The following is a 17,460-nucleotide window of genomic DNA, read 5'->3' as shown; positions in this document are numbered from 1 at the left end:
AGGAAAGGTGAGTGGACTGTGCTTGGGATTTGCTGGGTTTGGCTTTCATTGTGCTCCTTGGTGTATGAAATAACCCAATTTTTATCCCCCTCCTCCTTTAATGTCCACTTAGCCTTGCCAGGTAACTGTTTAGAAATAAATGTCTGATGCAATTATTAAAGTTTGAGAAGTAAGGGGTTACACCACAGTGAGTTTGGGCTCAAGATATCTGCACCATCTTAAGAAAAAATTCCCTTTATGTTGGTGTGGGCTGAACAAGATCTTTGTGCAGGAAGAGATCCTGCCTGTTCCAATGATTGGAACTCACTTTTCCACAAGTGATGGGGTGGTACTGAAAGTCCCTTACTCTTTAAATGACAAATAAAGGCTCTGGGGAAGGTGTCTGTCCAAATCCCAGCCTGCTGCAACTCAGTCCCAAACTTTTCCAGCCTATCTTTATAAAAAAACCAATCCAAACCTAACCAAACTGTGTCTCAGCCAATTAATTGGTTATTTTCTACCAATTTTCATTGAAAATAAATTAATCTGTGTCCTGAAAATATGTACTAGGGCCACATCTACCTGAAAGGGAAGTGGTTTGTGCAGGTGATCTGGTTTATGGGGACAGGGATGCAGGTGACAGAGACACAGGAGCAGGGACATGGGAGTGGTGTCACTGGTGGGTGTCCCTTTGGGCTGAGGAACATGGGACTGTTGGAACTGGTGTCACTGGTGTCCCTTGGGGCTGAGGGACCAGTTCTCACCCTCATTCGTGAAGTAGCTGCTGGTGAGTAGCAGGGGAGGACTGACCGAAAGGAGGGTGCCCAGGTGGGTGCTGGGGACAGTGCCCAGGTGGGGAGCGGGTCTGTTGGGGGTGATGCCCAAATGGGTACCAGGAGATGGTGCCAGCTCGGTACCAGGTTGGTACCAGCGTGTGATGCTCAGGTGGGCGCCAGGGATGATAACCAGGTGTGGCCCAGGTGTGGCCCAGGTCTATACAAGGTGTCTCCCAGGTATGTCCCCGCTCTGTCCCGGGTGTATCCCCGCTTTGTCCCCGGGTCTGTCCCCGCTCTATCCCCGCTCTATCCCGGGTCTATCCCCGCTCTATCCCGGGTCTATCCCCGTTCTATCCCGGCTCTGTCCCCGCTCTGTCCCGGCTCTATCCCCGCTCTGTCCCGGCTCTATCCCCGCTCTATCCCGGCTCTGTCCCCGCTCTGTCCCGGCTCTATCCCCGCTCTATCCTGGCTCTGTCCCCGCTCTGTCCCGGCTCTATCCCCGCTCTATCCCGGCTCTGTCCCCGCTCTGTCCCGGCTCTATCCCCGCTCTATCCTGGCTCTGTCCCCGCTCTGTCCCGGGTCTATCCCCGCTCTATCCCGGCTCTGTCCCCGCTGCAGCTGTGCCCTCCGGCCGCCAGGGGGCGCGGCTCTGGCGGAAGTGGCGGCGCAGGCGGAAGCGGAAGCGGAAGCGCTCGTTCCTCCTCTTCCGGGCGGGCGGCGCGGCGGCGGCAGCGGGTGAGGCTCGGGCAGTCGCCATCCGGGGCCATCGGGGCCATCCGGGGCCATCTCCGGCCGGCAGGGCCTCCGCGGGGCAGCGGCAGGGAGCGGGAGTGGGCTCGGGTGGTCGGGGGCCCTCCCGGAGCTGCGGGACGGGGAGAGCTCGGGCCGCGGGGGCAGCTCGGCCTCCGTCAGTCTGTGCTTTCCTAAAGCGTTATTGAGTTAACGCAGCCCAGCCCGCGTGGGAGGTGCCGGTGTGTGCACTTGAGCAAAACCAGCCTTTAATTTAATTCATCCTTGGTTTAATTTATTCTTTGCTGTCCCGGTTCATGATGCCATGACAGACAGTCCTGTAGCACAGTTGCTATAATTTGGGAGAGACCAGAAGTATCGTGGATTTGCAGTTGTGTTACATGTAGGTTTTGGTGAGGAGCCTTATTGGAAGTGCTGGAGCAGTGCGACTTCTCTCTGCGAGCCCAAAATACACATTTTTATAAATTGATATAAATAAGAGCGGTGGCGTGATTGCAGGGCAGGATCCAGGTGTCCTGAGTGCTGAGAACGGGGCGCTTTAAATTGAAAGAATGGTCTGATGTGCACCTGTGTCAGTCACTGCCAGTCAGGGAAGAGGCTTCAGCCTTACTTGGAGCCTGGGATATCAGCGTCTGTTGATCAGTGGAGGGATTAAAAACAGTTGAAATGGCTTTTTTATGCCGTGGGAGACTCTGTGAGCACGGGTGATGAAGTGTAGTGTGTGTGCTGTGAGCACCTCTCCTCCAACTGTTGTTTTTTTGTGCAGCCAAAATGAAGTTCAACCCCTTTGTGACCTCGGACCGAAGCAAGAACCGCAAACGGCACTTCAATGCCCCCTCCCACATCCGCAGGAAAATCATGTCCTCGCCCCTGTCCAAGGAGCTGCGGCAGAAGTACAACGTGCGCTCCATGCCCATCCGCAAGGACGACGAGGTCCAGGTACTGCCCTGCTCTGGCACACCTCAGCCTCTCTCTGTGCACTTCTCAGGAGGAATTTCTCCATGGAAAGGCATTGGAACTACCCTGAGAGGTTTGGAGTGTCCATCGCTGGAGGTGTCTAAGGAATGACTGGATGTGGCACTCAGTGCTCTGGGCTGGGGACAAGGTGGGGATGGGTCATAATTTGGGTTTGAAGATCTTGGAAGTGTTTTCCAAGGTAGCTGATTCTGGGGTGCTGTGGTCATGTGCAGCCTGTGCAAACGGGAAGGACGAGACTAACTCATGTTGGTGCTGGAGCTTTGCCCTCAGCATGGCAGAAATAATACAAGTTAATCAAGTCATGACATGGGCTGTCAAGTGTTTCTAAAATTCACTTGGGTGACAGGGATGACACCAGGAACACAAGAGTGCTGGCAGTTCTGCTGCACTTCAGCTATGTACGTTGATCATTGTGCTAAGAACTTCCAACAGTAAAGGACAAAGTAAATAATAATTTCTTTTTATAGACTGTTTGCAACCTGTGGTATTTGAAAGATTAGACTAGAAATTAGTCCAACCTAAATGGCATTTTATATAAAACACAATGATAAGTGAAAAATTGGGGTAAAAACTATTAAAAATTGAAACCTGGCTGCAAAGCTTCAGAGCTCCCTCATTAGGGTTTACTGCAGGGAAAATGGGAGAGAAACACAATCCTGATCCATTGTATGTTCCATGTTAGTAATGCAGAATTGTCTGGTCACTCATGGCTTTGCGGTTTGTGCGTGCAAGGAGCAGAGCTGGGGTTTCATCCTGGGGAATTCACTCATGGTTTGTAAGACGGGGTGGCTGTTCCAGGGGTGGTTTGGGAGTGCAGCTCAGTGTGTTGGTTCTGTGCAGGTGGTCCGAGGACACTACAAGGGGCAGCAGATTGGGAAGGTGGTGCAGGTGTACAGGAAGAAATACGTGATCTACATCGAGCGTGTGCAGCGGGAGAAGGCCAATGGCACCACCGTGCACGTGGGCATCCACCCCAGCAAGGTACTGGGGAACCTGGGGGCTGGCACCTGCCAGCAGAGCTGGAGGGCACATGGGCACTCTGGGATTGGGTAGAATTTGTTACCAGGTGGTGGGAATGCACCTGGGTCAGGGCAAGAGCAGCCCTGGGAGAAGAATCTGAGGGTGCTGGTGGCCAAGAGCTGGACCTGCCTTGGCCCCCAGGAGCCCCCCATGCCCTGGGCTGATCCCCAGTGGGCAGCAGGAAAGGGGTTGGGATTGTGCCCCTGTGCCCTGCTCAGGTGAGAGCCCACCTGCAGAGCTGCCCCAGCCCTGGGTCCAGCACAGCAAGGATCTGGAGCTGCTGGAGAGAGCCCAGAGGAGGCACCAGGATGAGCAGAGGATGGAGCAGCTCTGCTGGGAGAGCTGGGATTGCTCAGCCTGGAGAGGAGAAGCTTTGGGGTGACACAGTTGTGGCCTCAGTGCCTGAAGGAGCTGCAGGAAAGATGGAGTGAGACTCTACAAGGAATGGAGTGACAGGATATTGGGAATGGCTTCAGCTGACAGAGAGCAGGGTTAGATTGGATATTGGGAAGAACTTGTTCCCTGGGAGAGTAGGGATGCCCTGGAAGCTGTGGCTGCCCCTGGATCCCTGGACACGCCCAAGGCAAGGTTGGACAGGGCTTGGAGCCACTTGGGAAAGTTAAAGCTTTCCTTGCCCAGAACAAGATGATCTTTAGGTTCCCTCTAACCCAAACCATTCTGTGCATAAGGAATGGAGATGCTACCACAAGGAAACGTTAGGGTGTTATGAGCAGAGATGTGAGTTGAAACCAAGAACTCTTCACTGTTTCTAGGAGTAGAAAGCAGCTAGAGGTTTTGGAATCTTGTTGAAATACTTCTTTGAAGTGATTGATGTTTTCAAAGCACAAAATGGATCACTTAAAGCAATCCTTCATCTTTGCTATGTGGCACTTGCACTGGGTGAAGAGGATGGATGTTGGAGAGGCTTAAATAAATGCTCAGAATTGTGATTGTTCTTGCTGGCAATTGTGGCATGAATACTTCTGAATCCGGGTTTAGCCTGAGGTGTTTAGAGCTGGTGAAAACAAGGCAAAGCCCATTTAGATCATAACAGGAAGTATTTCAAACTAAACACAAGAACTGCCAAAACCTGGCTTGAAGCAGATGAATCCGGTTTGCTTCAGCCTTGCCATGTGGGCACAAAGATGGAAGTGTTGGTGGAAAAAAATCCAGTTGTAACAGGTTTTGTGGTGTAAATGCTTGGTGTATTCAGCAGAGAGAGGGCAGAATTATTCCAAAACATCACGACTTGTTTGCAGCTACAACATCTGACAGACAACGTGACACTGTGGTGGAGCCAGTGCACGTATCTGTCTGCTGAACAGCAGTGAGAGAAACAGAATTTTCTGCTGGTTCTTCACTCTGTGAAAATTTTCATTAATTGGGAACTGGACCTCAATAAAGCTTTGCATAAAGATTCTGGTTATTAATGCAAAGAGAGCAGAGCAATGTTTGTTACAGACTTTCAGTTGGCTGTGTGAACAGTTTGTACTTCTCCTGGGCAAAGAGGTAGGAATTACAATTAAGAGAGACCTAAATGCACAAGGAATTAAGGAGAAAGTGTGCTTATATGGGATTTCTAGGATTTGATTGTTACTTCTGTTTTCCAAGTCATGCTTTCAGTAATACCAACACAGCAATTTCTCTGCCAGTTTAAGGAGGCAGGAACAGGAATTGTTGGATAAATTCTTCCTTGGGAGGGTGGTGAGGCAAAGGGTGCCTGGAGAAGCTGTGGTGTTTCAAACCTGGAAGTGTCCACAGCCAGCTTTGAGTGCTGCTTTTCTGGTGGTGTCATCAGCTCTGTGCCGTGTCTCAGGTGGATTTGGTATTGCTTGCTGCCCTTTTCCTCTGCACAGGGACCCTGAATTCCTTGTGCTCTCTCCAGGTGGTGATCACCAGGCTAAAGCTGGACAAGGACCGCAAGAAAATCTTGGAGCGTAAAGCCAAGTCCCGCCAGGTTGGCAAGGAGAAGGGCAAGTACAAGGAGGAGACGATCGAGAAGATGCAAGAATAGATGTTTTCCTGATTGACACCATTAAAAAACTGCTAAAATTCAACCTGTTGTGTGTCTTCTTTCAAAAATCTTGACGTGTCCTGCTCAGCATTTACATATCCTTTATATTTTGGCTTTGTAAAAAATACATAAAATTGTACTGATTTGTGCTGTTAAGAAAAACAGGTTTTTTTCCCTGTAATGTTTCAACTAACCTGAAAGAGCAGTGCAACCCTGAAACATTTAATAGTCATTGTTTTTTTGTCTCTTCATTAGATACCTCCATTTTTTTCATATTAACATGTTAATTCTGTGCACTGAATATATAATTAATTCAGGTCTTATGGCAGAGCTTGGGGATAGAGTGGTACTCACGAGGCAGAGCTGACTGGTTTGGGAAGGGATGGGGTGAAGCAGTCTCAGTGTTGGTGGTGGTGCTGTTTTGGATGAATTTTTCTGTCAGAGATCTTTCCTGGCACTTCATACCTCCATAACTGAGAGCTGCTGCAGCAGTTAAATGACTTTACTGTCTCAGTGAATGGCCCTCTGATTGCTGGTACGAAGAGAAAGAAATCAATCTGCCTGAAGAACAGTGGAATCTGAAAAAGAGGATACTGGCAATCAAGGAAAATTGCATTTTAGAAGCCATTCATGGGCCTGACAGTGAAGCTGTGTTAGATGGACTGGGAATGTGTTTCTCTCATGAAGGCTCAGAGGTTTTGTCCCTCCAGCTCGGGCTGCTTACTATGAAATTTCTTCACCTTAGGTGGGTGTTTGAGGAATTCCATGAGGTTTGTTCATTACCGGGACTTTTCCAGGTGCGGAACTGCTCCGTGGGATCGTGTCCCGAATCCTCACTTCCCCGGGGAGCTCCATGTCCTCTTACCCGGCAGGCAGCCTTTTTGGGATGGGGATGAGGATGAGAGCTGGACAGGGCCAGCGATCCCAGGGCGGCCCCGCTCCCGTTCCGGCCCCGCTCCCGTTCCGGTCCCGATCCCGTTCCAGTCCCGATCCCATGGCACCGCGCGCTCTCGCCCCGCGCGCTCCCGCCGGCTCAGTGACGTAGCGCTCTCTGATTGGCTGGCGCCGGCCGCGGCGTAGAGGGAGGCACCGCCCCCGCGCCCCTCAGAGCGCGGCCATGGCGTACGGCGGCCTGGCGGTGCCCATCATCGTCATGAGCGTGTTCTGGGGGGTGGTCGGCGGCGTCCTGCCCTGGCTCGTACCCAAAGGGCCGAACCGCGGGTGAGTGACTGGGGTAGCGGCGGGTACCGAGCACTTTGCCTTCCGTCCCCCGCGGGTGTGGGGGGAGGCCCCGGCGGAGGCGGCCCCGGCGCTCTGAGGCGCCCCGGTGTTGCCCGGGCCCGGGGCCGCCGCAGCCCCGCGGGCTCCCGGCGCGGCGCGGACGGGCCTGGGCTCGGCTGAGGTGTAGCGGAGCAGCCGCCCCTGGGGCCCCTCACGGGTTTGGGTTTCCCCTGAGGCCCTGGCACAGGGCGCCCACAGCAGCTGTGGCTGCCCCTGGATGCCTGGCAGTGTCCAAGGCCGGGTTGGACGCGGCTTGGAGCAGCCTGGGACGGTGGAAGGTGTCCCTGCCCAGGGCAAGAGGTGGAACGAGATGAGGTTTAAGGCCTTTTCCAGCCTAAACCATTCTGTGAAACCTCTGCAGACAGAACGTTCTGTGTCAAGGTGGTTCATTATCAGGCGGTGTTTGAGCAACAACTTCCTCTTTCTTTCCTTACTTGACCTTTCCTAACTTACTCCACCGTCCTCTGGTTTCACGCTGGGTGAGACTGGAAGGGCTGCAGTAGTGGGTTGCAGTTCTGGGTTAAACGTGTGCTGGTGCCCTTGTAGCTGAGGACAACAGGGCTTCCAAGCTGGGGCTTTGCCTGCAGTGCTTGTGGCTGCTCAGATTAAAAAGCAGACTAGTTTTTGTCTTTCTCTTTTCTCTAGGAGATAATGGCTTCTTAATCTCTCTTCCTCTCTCTGACACTCCCTCTACTCTACAGGTACCAACTGTCTTGTCTCTCAGTTCTTTATCTAAGTCCTTAATATTCTTCAGTCTCTGATATTTCCTGCCTCACTTTCAAACCTGATGTGTGTTTTATACCTGGAAACGTGCCTGTCCTCAGAAATACCTTGGAAAAATGGCTTCCAGGCATCAAAGTGTGGAATTCTGTGCCTCACCAACAGAAGTTACTGACCTACCATGAGGTTTTGTTACTCAGCTGGGGGAGGAAGTACAGAGATGGAAATATCAATTTCAAGAGCTTGGTTCTTCCTTCTTTTCAGCTTTCCAGTGGTTTCTGACACAGTTGCATTTCACCAAGAAAGGAGAATTTTATTCTACAGCTTTGAGGTTTTATTTTGTATTTGATTTGTAAACCCCTCATTGATGATATGAAATTAAAAGTGACAATTTGACACTACAATTTTCTTTGACTAGAATTCCACAAATGGAGAAAGCGTTTATGGTGTACATCCATCCTCAGTGGTTCACTAATGTGAAGGACACTGCATCAGATTTTGCTGCTGTTCACAGTGATTTTGTTAAATCCAGCTGTAAACTGTTGGGCAGAGCTGTGTCAGTCCTGCAGATCTGGCTCTCTGCAGTTTACTCAGCTGGAAGAATCCAGAGCATTCACGTTGAGTCATCTTTCATATGATCAAAGTTAAACTTGTCCTTGTTTGCTGTGGGGTTTTTCCCTGTGGATCTTGTGGTCAGTCACAACACCACACCTGATCACATTTTTCCTTCTTCTTGGCAGGGTTATCAACACTATGCTGGTGACCTGTGCTGTTTGCTGCTACCTGTTGTAAGTACAAATAATGTCCTGCCTCTTAAGCAAGGCCCAGTCCTGTTATCATCACAAGTTCCTTTTTTATAGCCTCGGAACAGGTTTTTTGAATGTGTCATAGAGATTTAGACCCATTGTTTGACAGCTCTTGGAATTCTGAGTCCTGAAGACCTTCAGTGTGCTGAAGAGATTTTCCAATTGGAAAATAGTGAATTAAAAGGAACTTGAATTCCTCTTATTGTCCTGTGACACATAACTGTGAGCTGTCCTCTGCATGGATTTGCTATTCCTCCTCACCAGTTCACTGCCTCATTTGCTCAAAGTATGAGTATGGTCAATTCTAGGATTTTCCTGATTCTTAGGGTTTTTTTTTTTTTTTCCCTTTTTCCTTTCCACTCTGTATTTAATTCTGAGGTAATAGTAATTCAAACCCACTGAACAGTTTTGCTTTTAGATTCCTTGAGTATATTCTTAAAATCTGGTTGAGTAGTGGGTGGGAAAGCTGCTGTATGGTGGTTTTTTTAGTGAGACTTTGATATATTAAGAGCATTTCTGTTTAAATGCACAGTGTATTTTGAGGCTGCCTCCTTTCTGTAGGAGATTTGGTAGCAATAACAAAGTGACTTGTTGAGAGCTTTTCATATAATGTTTTTTTAATCAAGATTTAAGCCAGCTGTAGCTGGAAGCTGCAAGACAAAGCTTGCTTGTGTTTTTCTCTCTCTTTTTAAAAAACTGTAGAGACTGATCTTGTAAAAAAGCAACTCTTGTGCAGAAATAACTTTGAAAAAAATTGTTATAGAGAGTAAAATGGTAAAAGTCTGGTTTGATCTTAAGGGTTAACTTGTTATAAAAATTATTACTTGGAGTTCCATTCAAACCCGAGTAGTAGTTGAACTTTCTGAAACTATTTAGGCATTATTTATGCTATTCAAAGGAATTTAATATGAATATTTAGGGAAATGCATGTTGTAGGAGAGGCCTGTTGGGTTCGACTGTGGTACAACTTACACAGCTTTGGTTTAGGTTAATAGTGTGATATTAAGGGTTAATAGCAGTTTATACCATAGAAAGTTTATTTCTAGTCAGAGTATTTGATATGTGAACTCATAAGAATTCATTCTTCCTTAACTGTAAAAGTCCAGCAAACTTGGGTCTGTTTTGTATCCACAGAAGTTTTTACATTTAAGTTTTGCTGAGTGGATATAGAAATTGGAGAATTCATGCAGGCAGCTTGAATTTGGGATTGAAATTTGAGCATCTCAGTGCTGTGAAGGTCTCCTTGCCCTGCACATGAAGTTTGTAGCAGCCCAGTCTCATAACAGGTCCCAAATGTTTGGCTAAGAAAGGACAACTTTTTTGGTGATTTTTACTGGGTTGCTGCATTTATGTTACAGTGAGTTGGGTAGTTTTTAATTAAGAAGAGGGTTGAGCTTTGTTTTGGTTTTGTTTAAATTTAAAGTTCTCTTTTTTTTTTCCCTACAGAAATAATATCCCACTCTTCTAAAACCCTTGAGGCAAAGGGTTTGGTGTCTTTATTATTTGAAGGAGAGTTTTCCTTGAAGCAGAGACCTTTTGTCATCTGCAGCATCCCCTGGATTGTGATGTGAAATGTGTTTGTTGTAGAATTTCTTAACTTTTAGCTAAGTTCTGTGAGCTCTTCAAATGTACAGTGGTATTTGACTTACAGGTTTAATTGATTATTTTATCTAAACAGACCTATTATAAAGCCTACTGTCATTAACATGTTTTATAATTTGTTCTTGCATGTCCAGGGGTTCTTTGGTAATTTTGTTTGCTCTAATGGGCTCTAACTTGTTTTCTGAATTTCCTTTGGCTTTCTTCAATTATACTTTGGGAAAAAAAAAAGCAGCAAAATCTTAGGATGTTTTCAACCCTCAGTAGTTGTACCCAACCACATAAATTGCATTTTTGTTGCCAGAGTGCAACAAAAAGCAGATTTTTGTCCTCATCTTCCAAGAACTTGCCTCATCACGCAGTCTTTATTTTTTTATTTGCTCATTTATTCTGTATAAAATTGTAGAACAGCCCTGGTTGGAAAGGGCCTGAAAGGATCTTGTCCAACCTTTTTCCCTCTGTTTTATTCAAACGTATGGAAGTTTATTTTTTTTGGTATCTTTTCCTTCTGGGGGAGGAAGCATTGAAAACATTTAAGACCTTAACTTTGGGTGATTAAAGAAGAGATTACTGTTTCACACCAGTTTTGAAGGAAGCTCAAAGAATTGTTTCTGAGGGTTCTTCACTGGATATGTTAGGATTAAAATAATTTCTGCTGTCCCAAATATTTGTGTGTCCTTAGCAGGTGGCTGGTGCTGTTCTGTGCTCCTATGTACAGCTGCTTACTCTCTGCTAGACCTGCTTTTATACTCTTGGAGTTTCCTTTCCAGTTGAAAATAGAAAAAAAAACCAACCAAACAATTTCCTGTCTTCATTAAACACAGCCTGACTGACAAATTGATTTTCACTGAACTGAGTTCAAAGTCAGTCACATTTCAACTTAAAGCCATTTCTTCTGTATTTAGATTTAACAGTGGTAATTTTGAATAACCATATTGATTACATGGGATTCATTTGGTTGTTTTGTGGAAGATATTTGCATCTAATTTGTGTACAGATCCTGTACCCAGCAGCCTTTTGAAGAATAAACCATTCCCAGGAACCTCATAAAATCTAAGGCGAAGCCTAAGGAGTTACTGCTGCAGAAATTAGAGGTTATACCATATCATGAGGTACTGCCAGGGTCTAAATCTATTTTGCTGTGCACAAAGCAGTTCCTGAACAGTGTCATCATGTCCTGATGGAGGACAGGGTGCTTGGAAAATTGTATTATTTGCTACTGATTCTAACAGGATTAAAATATGGATGCCCAAATTGACATTTAAACAGAGATAGCAGGACCTTAATTTGTAACACGAGCACAGACAGATGGCAGTTGTGGTGGGAAGACCTTTTAAAAAATCTCTCTGGTACAGCAGAAGGGACTTTAATTTCCTTGTCTGAGCTGAATAATTAACTGTTCTAAGTAGGATCTGGTAGAATTTAAGGACCTGTGGGTGGCTCGAATGCCATACCTGCTTTTAGCAGCTCTGGATCATTGCATCTTGGATCCAGAGGTTTGTTTTCCTCTGAATGCTGCATTTTGTTGTGTGTTGTCACGCTGGATTATTGTATAAAGCAGCATCACTTAAGCAAAACACGGGAAAAGCTTTTCCATGACTTACCTTGAATGCGAGGCAGTTGCAGCCTCATGGCTGCTTTCAATTCCTCAGCCCTGGAAGAGCAGGGAGGAGGAATGTGCTGCTGCCCTAATGCCACCCTGGCTCAGAGCTCGGCTATCCAGCACGGGCCCAACAAATGCCTTTTGAAACCTCCACCAGGCTTTTCCCAAAGCCTGGTTACATAGGTTGAGGTTCTGAAAGTGCTCCCGGCTCGTTTAATTCACAGCCATGCTGAGAGGTGAGAGATTCCTGCATGGAGTTCCTTCCTGCTCTGCCGTGACAAAAGGAATAATGTGCTTTAACAGGCTTTTAGTGTTCTACCCTCCTCCCACTTGTGTTACTTCAGGATGCTGGAGGCAGATGGCACAGTGCTCTTTGGATCTGTCTGTTGGATCTGAAAAATTAACCCTCACAAAGAAATTCCGTGATAATTTGAAGAGCTAATTTGTTTTTCTCTTAAGTAGATTTAACACCATGATCTCAAAATACATTGTTGTCACTGCTTTGGACAGCAAAGTAGAAACGTGTCACCCTAAAGGTTTTTGGCTGCTCTCAGTGGTGTCTTGCTGATGTTTTAATTCCTTTGTAGAGCCTGCTACGTGTTCCAAGGCTTGTCTGACTGATGGACTGCTGCAGGCTCAGCTCCTTGTTTTAGCTGGAATTCTACCCCGTGCAAAACTGAAAGGGGCACGGCAAAGAAATATTGGTAAATCTGAAGAGGATTGATGTGTTTTCTTTAAGTCTGACCCACATCTTTTACCCGTGGCTGTTGCAGGCGTTTCGCAGCCGACCTGCACTTGGTTTGCTGGTCAGAGCATCAAGGTTTGTGTGGAATTTTCCATGACTGCCTAAGCACTCTGATACATTTGTGGCAGCTCCCATTACAAAGCTGCTCTGCTTTTTCTCCTCCTTACAAAGCATTCTAGAAATAGCAGACAGATGAGCCAGTGTGTTCACTAAATGTGTTTATATAGTTAGTATTTAACATAGATTTAAATCCATGGAAGCATCCATTGCTTTTTCTGAGTCTTGTAACATTTACAAAGCAAATATATCTTTTAACAGTGGAATATTTATTTCCGTTTAGCTTTCCTGGATATTTTCCACAAACTACATTCCTCTTGTTCTCAGTTCTGGCCATGGCTTCTGCAGTGTTAGTTCATGCTCTTCTCCAGTGACAAGGCTGCTGTGCTGATGATCTGGGGTTTGTGTCATATTGGGGTTGTTTTTTGGTCTTTTTTTTTGTGTTTTGTACCCTTTTGCTTCAAGTCCCTGTTTCTTGACCTCTGTGCCAGGTTTAAATTCACTTTTGTTCAGTCTTTGAAAAATAGGCCATGTCTGCAAGGGCAGGTTGTCATGCACTGAGAAGCAAATGAGAGAGAGGATGTTTCTCAGAGGTTGTTGTTTAAGGGATGCCTCAAAGGCACTGAAAAAAGGTCTGCCTCTTTTATGTTTCCATCTTCTGAGCCCCCAAATACTTGAGTTTCATGTGTCCCAAAACATTTTCCTGTCAAAAGAGAGGTGTGAGGGCAATGCTGTCAGGTGGTTTTGTGTTGCTTTCAGGTGAACAGGACAATCTGTTTCAGTTGCAGATTGATTTGGGGCCCAACTTCATTGCTGGTGGCTGGTCCTTGTGTATGAACTTGAGTAGAATTTTTATTTGAACCTAGACCTTCCTGAAATACCCTTTTCTTCTCTGATAGCTCTCACGTTTGGACAACTTTTCCATTGTCACAAGCTGTCATTTGGCTGATGTGTCTCTGTTGGGTTGGGGGGTTGTCTTGCAGTTGGCTGATTGCAATTCTGGCTCAACTCAACCCTCTCTTTGGGCCGCAGTTAAGCAATGAAACAATCTGGTATCTTAGATATCACTGGCCTTAAGGATGTCTGTGCTGTGCTGCAGTTCATTGACAGGTGAGTACGATCAGATTTATTGATATATTTGGGGTGTTAAAGCTTCAGGAGACACTGAATAATAATGTGAGCAGTGTGCTCTAACTGCTGTAGCTCTTTGTGGGAGAAATCTGTGTTTCTGTAGGCTGCAATGAAACATTTTGGGTGTTAGTCTTGATTGGATACGTGAAAAGCTTGATCTGAATTATTGACAGTTATTTTTCTTCCTGTTCTGTTGTGTGGTGCTGTGTTCAGGGGTTTGTAAGGAGAACAAAACATTACTTCTAAAAAAATATATAATTGGACTGGGGTGATTTTTAATAGCTAACATAAGTGGATTTCCTAATCTTTACCAATTGTTAAACCTCTCCTCAAGCCTGCTACCATTTCATCTAAGACCTGTCCTGATTTCCAAGGCAACACAGCGTTGCCCTCATTCATCTGGGAAGTTGGACTGGGAGCTGCCATTAGAATGTTCTTTATCTCCTGAGCTCACAGCTTGAAGGTTTATTTTGTTTTTAATGACAGCCTGTGTGCAGCTTTAATCCCAGGTGAGCTGGTGGTTGCTATCTGGGCACTGCTGCTGGAATGTGATTCTTGCAGCCCCTTGGATTTTTGACAGGGCCAGCAAAAATGAAGTGTTGTACTAAAAGTACCTTAATGCTGTTGGGCTTCTTCAGGAGGGCAGCATTTGGAATTGAAGATTCAAATGAAGGAAATGTGGAAACAAGCAGCCGTGATTAGAGTTTTTAAGCTGGTAACTGAATAATTAAACACTTTTTTTTTTTGTCCTTGTCCAGTACAGTCTCAGTTCAGTGCAGCAGGCAGTGACAGTTGATGCTATAGCTCTGTTAAATGCTTTCTGTGAAGTGTCCTGGACATTTGCTCCCCAGTTTCAGAGAAGGTTTCCTGTGAACTGAGATGTTGTCAGACTGGGCCTGTGTGTGTCTGCAGCTCCTTTTAAGTACCAAGCAGAAGCTAAAGGTAGACTTGGCCCTGCTTCAATTCAAGGCCTGTAATTAGCTAAGTCAGTCAAGCAGAATTTCCTAGGAGCATTTTCACTGCTTGGGTGCTAACATATAATTAGTTAGCTAAAACAGAGAACAGTGTGTTTTGGTAATGGGCACAAAGATCCCTGAATCCCACAGGATGATTCAGTTGCCTGGGATCTGAAATTGGACTTATCTGGACATAAAAATTTGGCTTCACAGTGGAAACCAGCAAGGACAGGCAGGAGGTGAGACACAACGTCTGGACTCCTGCTAACAGAATCAGGCCTTTCCCTCCATTTCAGTGAAGGATTTTCCAGAGAAGTGGAATTAAACTTGTACCAAGGAAGAGAGGGAACTTTTGTGTTTGGAGATGACTGTAGAGTTTCTGAGGAGCTGCCATTTTAAAATGTATTAATGGAGCATTTCAGCCCTGCATAGCGCAGTGCTGTTGTGTTACATGAAGGAATTTGTTTCAACCTTTCATCTGATTTTATTGGCTTGATTTTGGAATAAAATTAAGGTTGTTTCTGAAGAAGATGAGTTTAGAAAAGTAGAAGCATATAATAATCCTCAAATATTTTTCTTTGTTGCTTGAAAAGTGCTGTCACAGGTCACACACTTTAGTTTGAGTGCTATTGCAGGGCTGAGGTGCTCCATGTCCTGTCCTTGCTCCTGTGGAGTTTGTGCCTGGTCAGGAGCTGTGAGTGAGATTCCATCTGATAAGAGCTGGGCTATCTCTCTGACACTGCTTGGATTCCCTTCAGTGTAGCAACCAGTTATTTCTGGATTTTGAGATGAGCTTTTCCAGCATTCAGGGGACATGTACTATACTCCTTTCTGCCTCCTGTTCCTTTCAGTTGAGGTTTGGGTGGATTAGTATGGAAAATGCAAAGGGAATGAAGTGCTAACTCCCAAAGTGGAAAGATCCTGAAAAATAAGGATGATTAAAGCAAACCTGTTTTACTTTACCAACTGAGCAGCCTGAAAATGCTCCAGTGAGCTCCTCATGTTCCGCTGAGCAACTCTGCACATGCTGGCTTGATTGATCTGTGCCAAATTCCACAAGGTTTGCTCTGTGTTTTCAGGCAGTCTCCCTCCCATCCAAGGAGTGATTTTATAGCAATTCATCTGATACATCACCAGGTTAATGGCTTGGATGGCAGTGTGTAAGAGCACACAGAGCTCTGTAGCCGTGGTAAATCCACCGTGGACTTTTCCAAGCTGTGATCCAACACTGCCTTTTTCTCCTCAGCTTGGTGAATTCACAGTCTGTGTTCTCAGAGCAGGAGCTCTCTTTGTGCAAGTGGAGAAGGGCTGTCATCCAGCTCACTGGGTGCTGTTGCAGCAGTGAAAACATTCGAGGCAAGCAGTTGTTCTACCGGCTTATAATGTAACTAAAACTGCTTGCAGTAACTTCAGAAACGAAACTGCCAAGCAAACATCCACACAGATGAATGATCTCCAGTTCTTGACCACTGCTAAGTGCATCTGTGGAATGGAAATTGCTGTGGTTAACAGCCAAGCCTTCAATTAACAAATTGTCTCCATGGAAGGGAATAATGAAGTTGCCTCTTGCTTTGCAGGTGAAGAAGAGATGAAAAACTCCACTGACCCAAAGGTGCCTTTTCCATAGCTGGCTGGATATGAAGCCTGCAGTAATGCCTTAACTTTTCTAATGTTCTTCAAGTGGCCTCTTCAAAATTCTGTGGTTTTTCCTACTGTTCCATTTAGCAGACTGCCTAATGCAATTTATACTCCTCTTTGGTGCTGTCAATTTTTGACTGTTAACTCCAGATGTGATGAAAATTTCTATTTTTACGGGTCATGGAATCACATTTTATCTGTAATAACACTTTTTATTTGCAGGTCTTAGCTTGTCTGTCACTGTGCTGTTCACCCCTGTTCTGCTTGCACTGGACAAAAATGTGTGCAATAAACTGTGTGAGGAGAGGAGAAACAGTGGTACCACGTGCTGATGGCAATTTTTTTTGTTGTTTTTTTTCTAATGAATTGTATTCTTGAGAAACTGGCCTTAAATTTCTCATGCCTGGAAATAAACCTAATCCTCTGCTTGATACAAAATGTTCTTGTGCCATGTTTAACTGTTACTTTTCTGTGGTTTTAATTGGATACTTGGAGTAGAGCTGAGGATATTTAGATGATGTGGATAAATTATAATGAAGTTAAATAGTAGGAATAAATGGGGGATTGTTGCCTGTATGGAGACCTCTGGGGTAGATCTATAATAGGATTAAATTTGCAATCTAAGATTGCTGAAAGGTGCAGGACTAAGTGAAAGCGTGGCTTGAGAGCCTTTTTTCCAGGAACTTCTCATTGTGTGAGGAGTACTCAGAGTAGCAAAGGCAACGTGGTTAATTTGGATGAAACCTTCAGAGTGATTTTGACAGGAGGCTGATTTAATCCCTGGGTATTGATAGGAGCAAATGGCTTGAATTGAACAGCAAACATTGCAGTTGTTTTGTACTGACCTCACCCTTGCATGTGGAATTGCAGACCTGGGAAAGCACATGGCAACGTAGGCAAGAGGTTCCTGAGGTTCCTCAGCATCAGCTGAGTCCGTGGGACTGGGGATGGATCTGGTCAGCTGTTGGCTGAGCAACAGCTTCAAAGGATATAAATTCTGCTTCCTGAATGCTTCCTTACCTCGTGGCCAGATAAATCACAGTTACTCCCTTTACTGTTATGCACAAGGACATAATGGAATGGTTAATATTTTATTTGCTTTTCCCTCTTGGGTAGCACCATTAACATGTTCGGTGGGACAGCACTCATTGCTACACAGGAAATTCCAAGTTTCTGACATGTAGCTTGCAGTGATCCAAAACTGGACAGTGTGCATTGCAAAAGAAGGAAGAATGTGCCCATTATTACAAATAAGCATAGCAACTGTTGAGGCTGGAATAGTGGATCTTTTTTTGTCACGTTACCTTCTAAGAGCTGTGTTTTACCATGCAATATGTTGTACAGCATCACGTTACACAGTCTGTACCAAATAATTCCTAGGAAAATTGAAACCAAGTGATCATATTA

General features: G+C 45.6%; 2 protein-coding genes across 2 annotated transcripts; both read left to right on the top strand.

Annotated features, from left to right (window-relative positions):
- Positions 1-1,422: 1,422 nt before the first annotated feature.
- On the top strand, positions 1,423-5,560 carry RPL26L1 (ribosomal protein L26 like 1). The gene is made up of 4 exons (XM_062502583.1): positions 1,423-1,490; positions 2,272-2,444; positions 3,324-3,464; positions 5,389-5,560. The coding sequence occupies exons 2-4, from the start codon at positions 2,277-2,279 to the stop codon at positions 5,515-5,517; spliced, it is 438 nt and encodes a 145-aa protein (XP_062358567.1). The 5' UTR covers positions 1,423-1,490; positions 2,272-2,276; the 3' UTR covers positions 5,518-5,560.
- Positions 5,561-6,625: 1,065 nt separating this feature from the next.
- ATP6V0E1 (ATPase H+ transporting V0 subunit e1) lies at positions 6,626-17,110 on the top strand. The gene is made up of 4 exons (XM_062502584.1): positions 6,626-6,738; positions 8,259-8,306; positions 13,312-13,438; positions 15,993-17,110. Exons 1-3 carry the CDS (start codon positions 6,635-6,637, stop codon positions 13,403-13,405), a joined length of 246 nt encoding a protein of 81 aa, XP_062358568.1. The 5' UTR covers positions 6,626-6,634; the 3' UTR covers positions 13,406-13,438; positions 15,993-17,110.
- Positions 17,111-17,460: the final 350 nt, after the last annotated feature.

Source organism: Cinclus cinclus, chromosome 14, assembly GCF_963662255.1.
Source record: "Cinclus cinclus chromosome 14, bCinCin1.1, whole genome shotgun sequence".
NCBI lineage: Eukaryota > Metazoa > Chordata > Aves > Passeriformes > Cinclidae > Cinclus > Cinclus cinclus.
The sequence above is the reverse complement of the archived record's forward strand: the minus strand, read 5'-3'. Positions and strand labels throughout refer to the sequence as shown.

Coding starts and splice junctions, on each gene's coding strand:
- RPL26L1 (XM_062502583.1), top strand. CDS start 2,277: ATGAAGTTCAACCCCTTTGTGACCTCGGACCGAAGCAAGAACCGCAAA. Junction 2,445..3,323: donor GCAAGGACGACGAGGTCCAG/GTACTGCCCTGC, acceptor GGTTCTGTGCAG/GTGGTCCGAGGACACTACAA. Junction 3,465..5,388: donor TGGGCATCCACCCCAGCAAG/GTACTGGGGAAC, acceptor TGCTCTCTCCAG/GTGGTGATCACCAGGCTAAA.
- ATP6V0E1 (XM_062502584.1), top strand. CDS start 6,635: ATGGCGTACGGCGGCCTGGCGGTGCCCATCATCGTCATGAGCGTGTTC. Junction 6,739..8,258: donor CCCAAAGGGCCGAACCGCGG/GTGAGTGACTGG, acceptor TCTTCTTGGCAG/GGTTATCAACACTATGCTGG. Junction 8,307..13,311: donor GCTGTTTGCTGCTACCTGTT/GTAAGTACAAAT, acceptor GTTGTCTTGCAG/TTGGCTGATTGCAATTCTGG.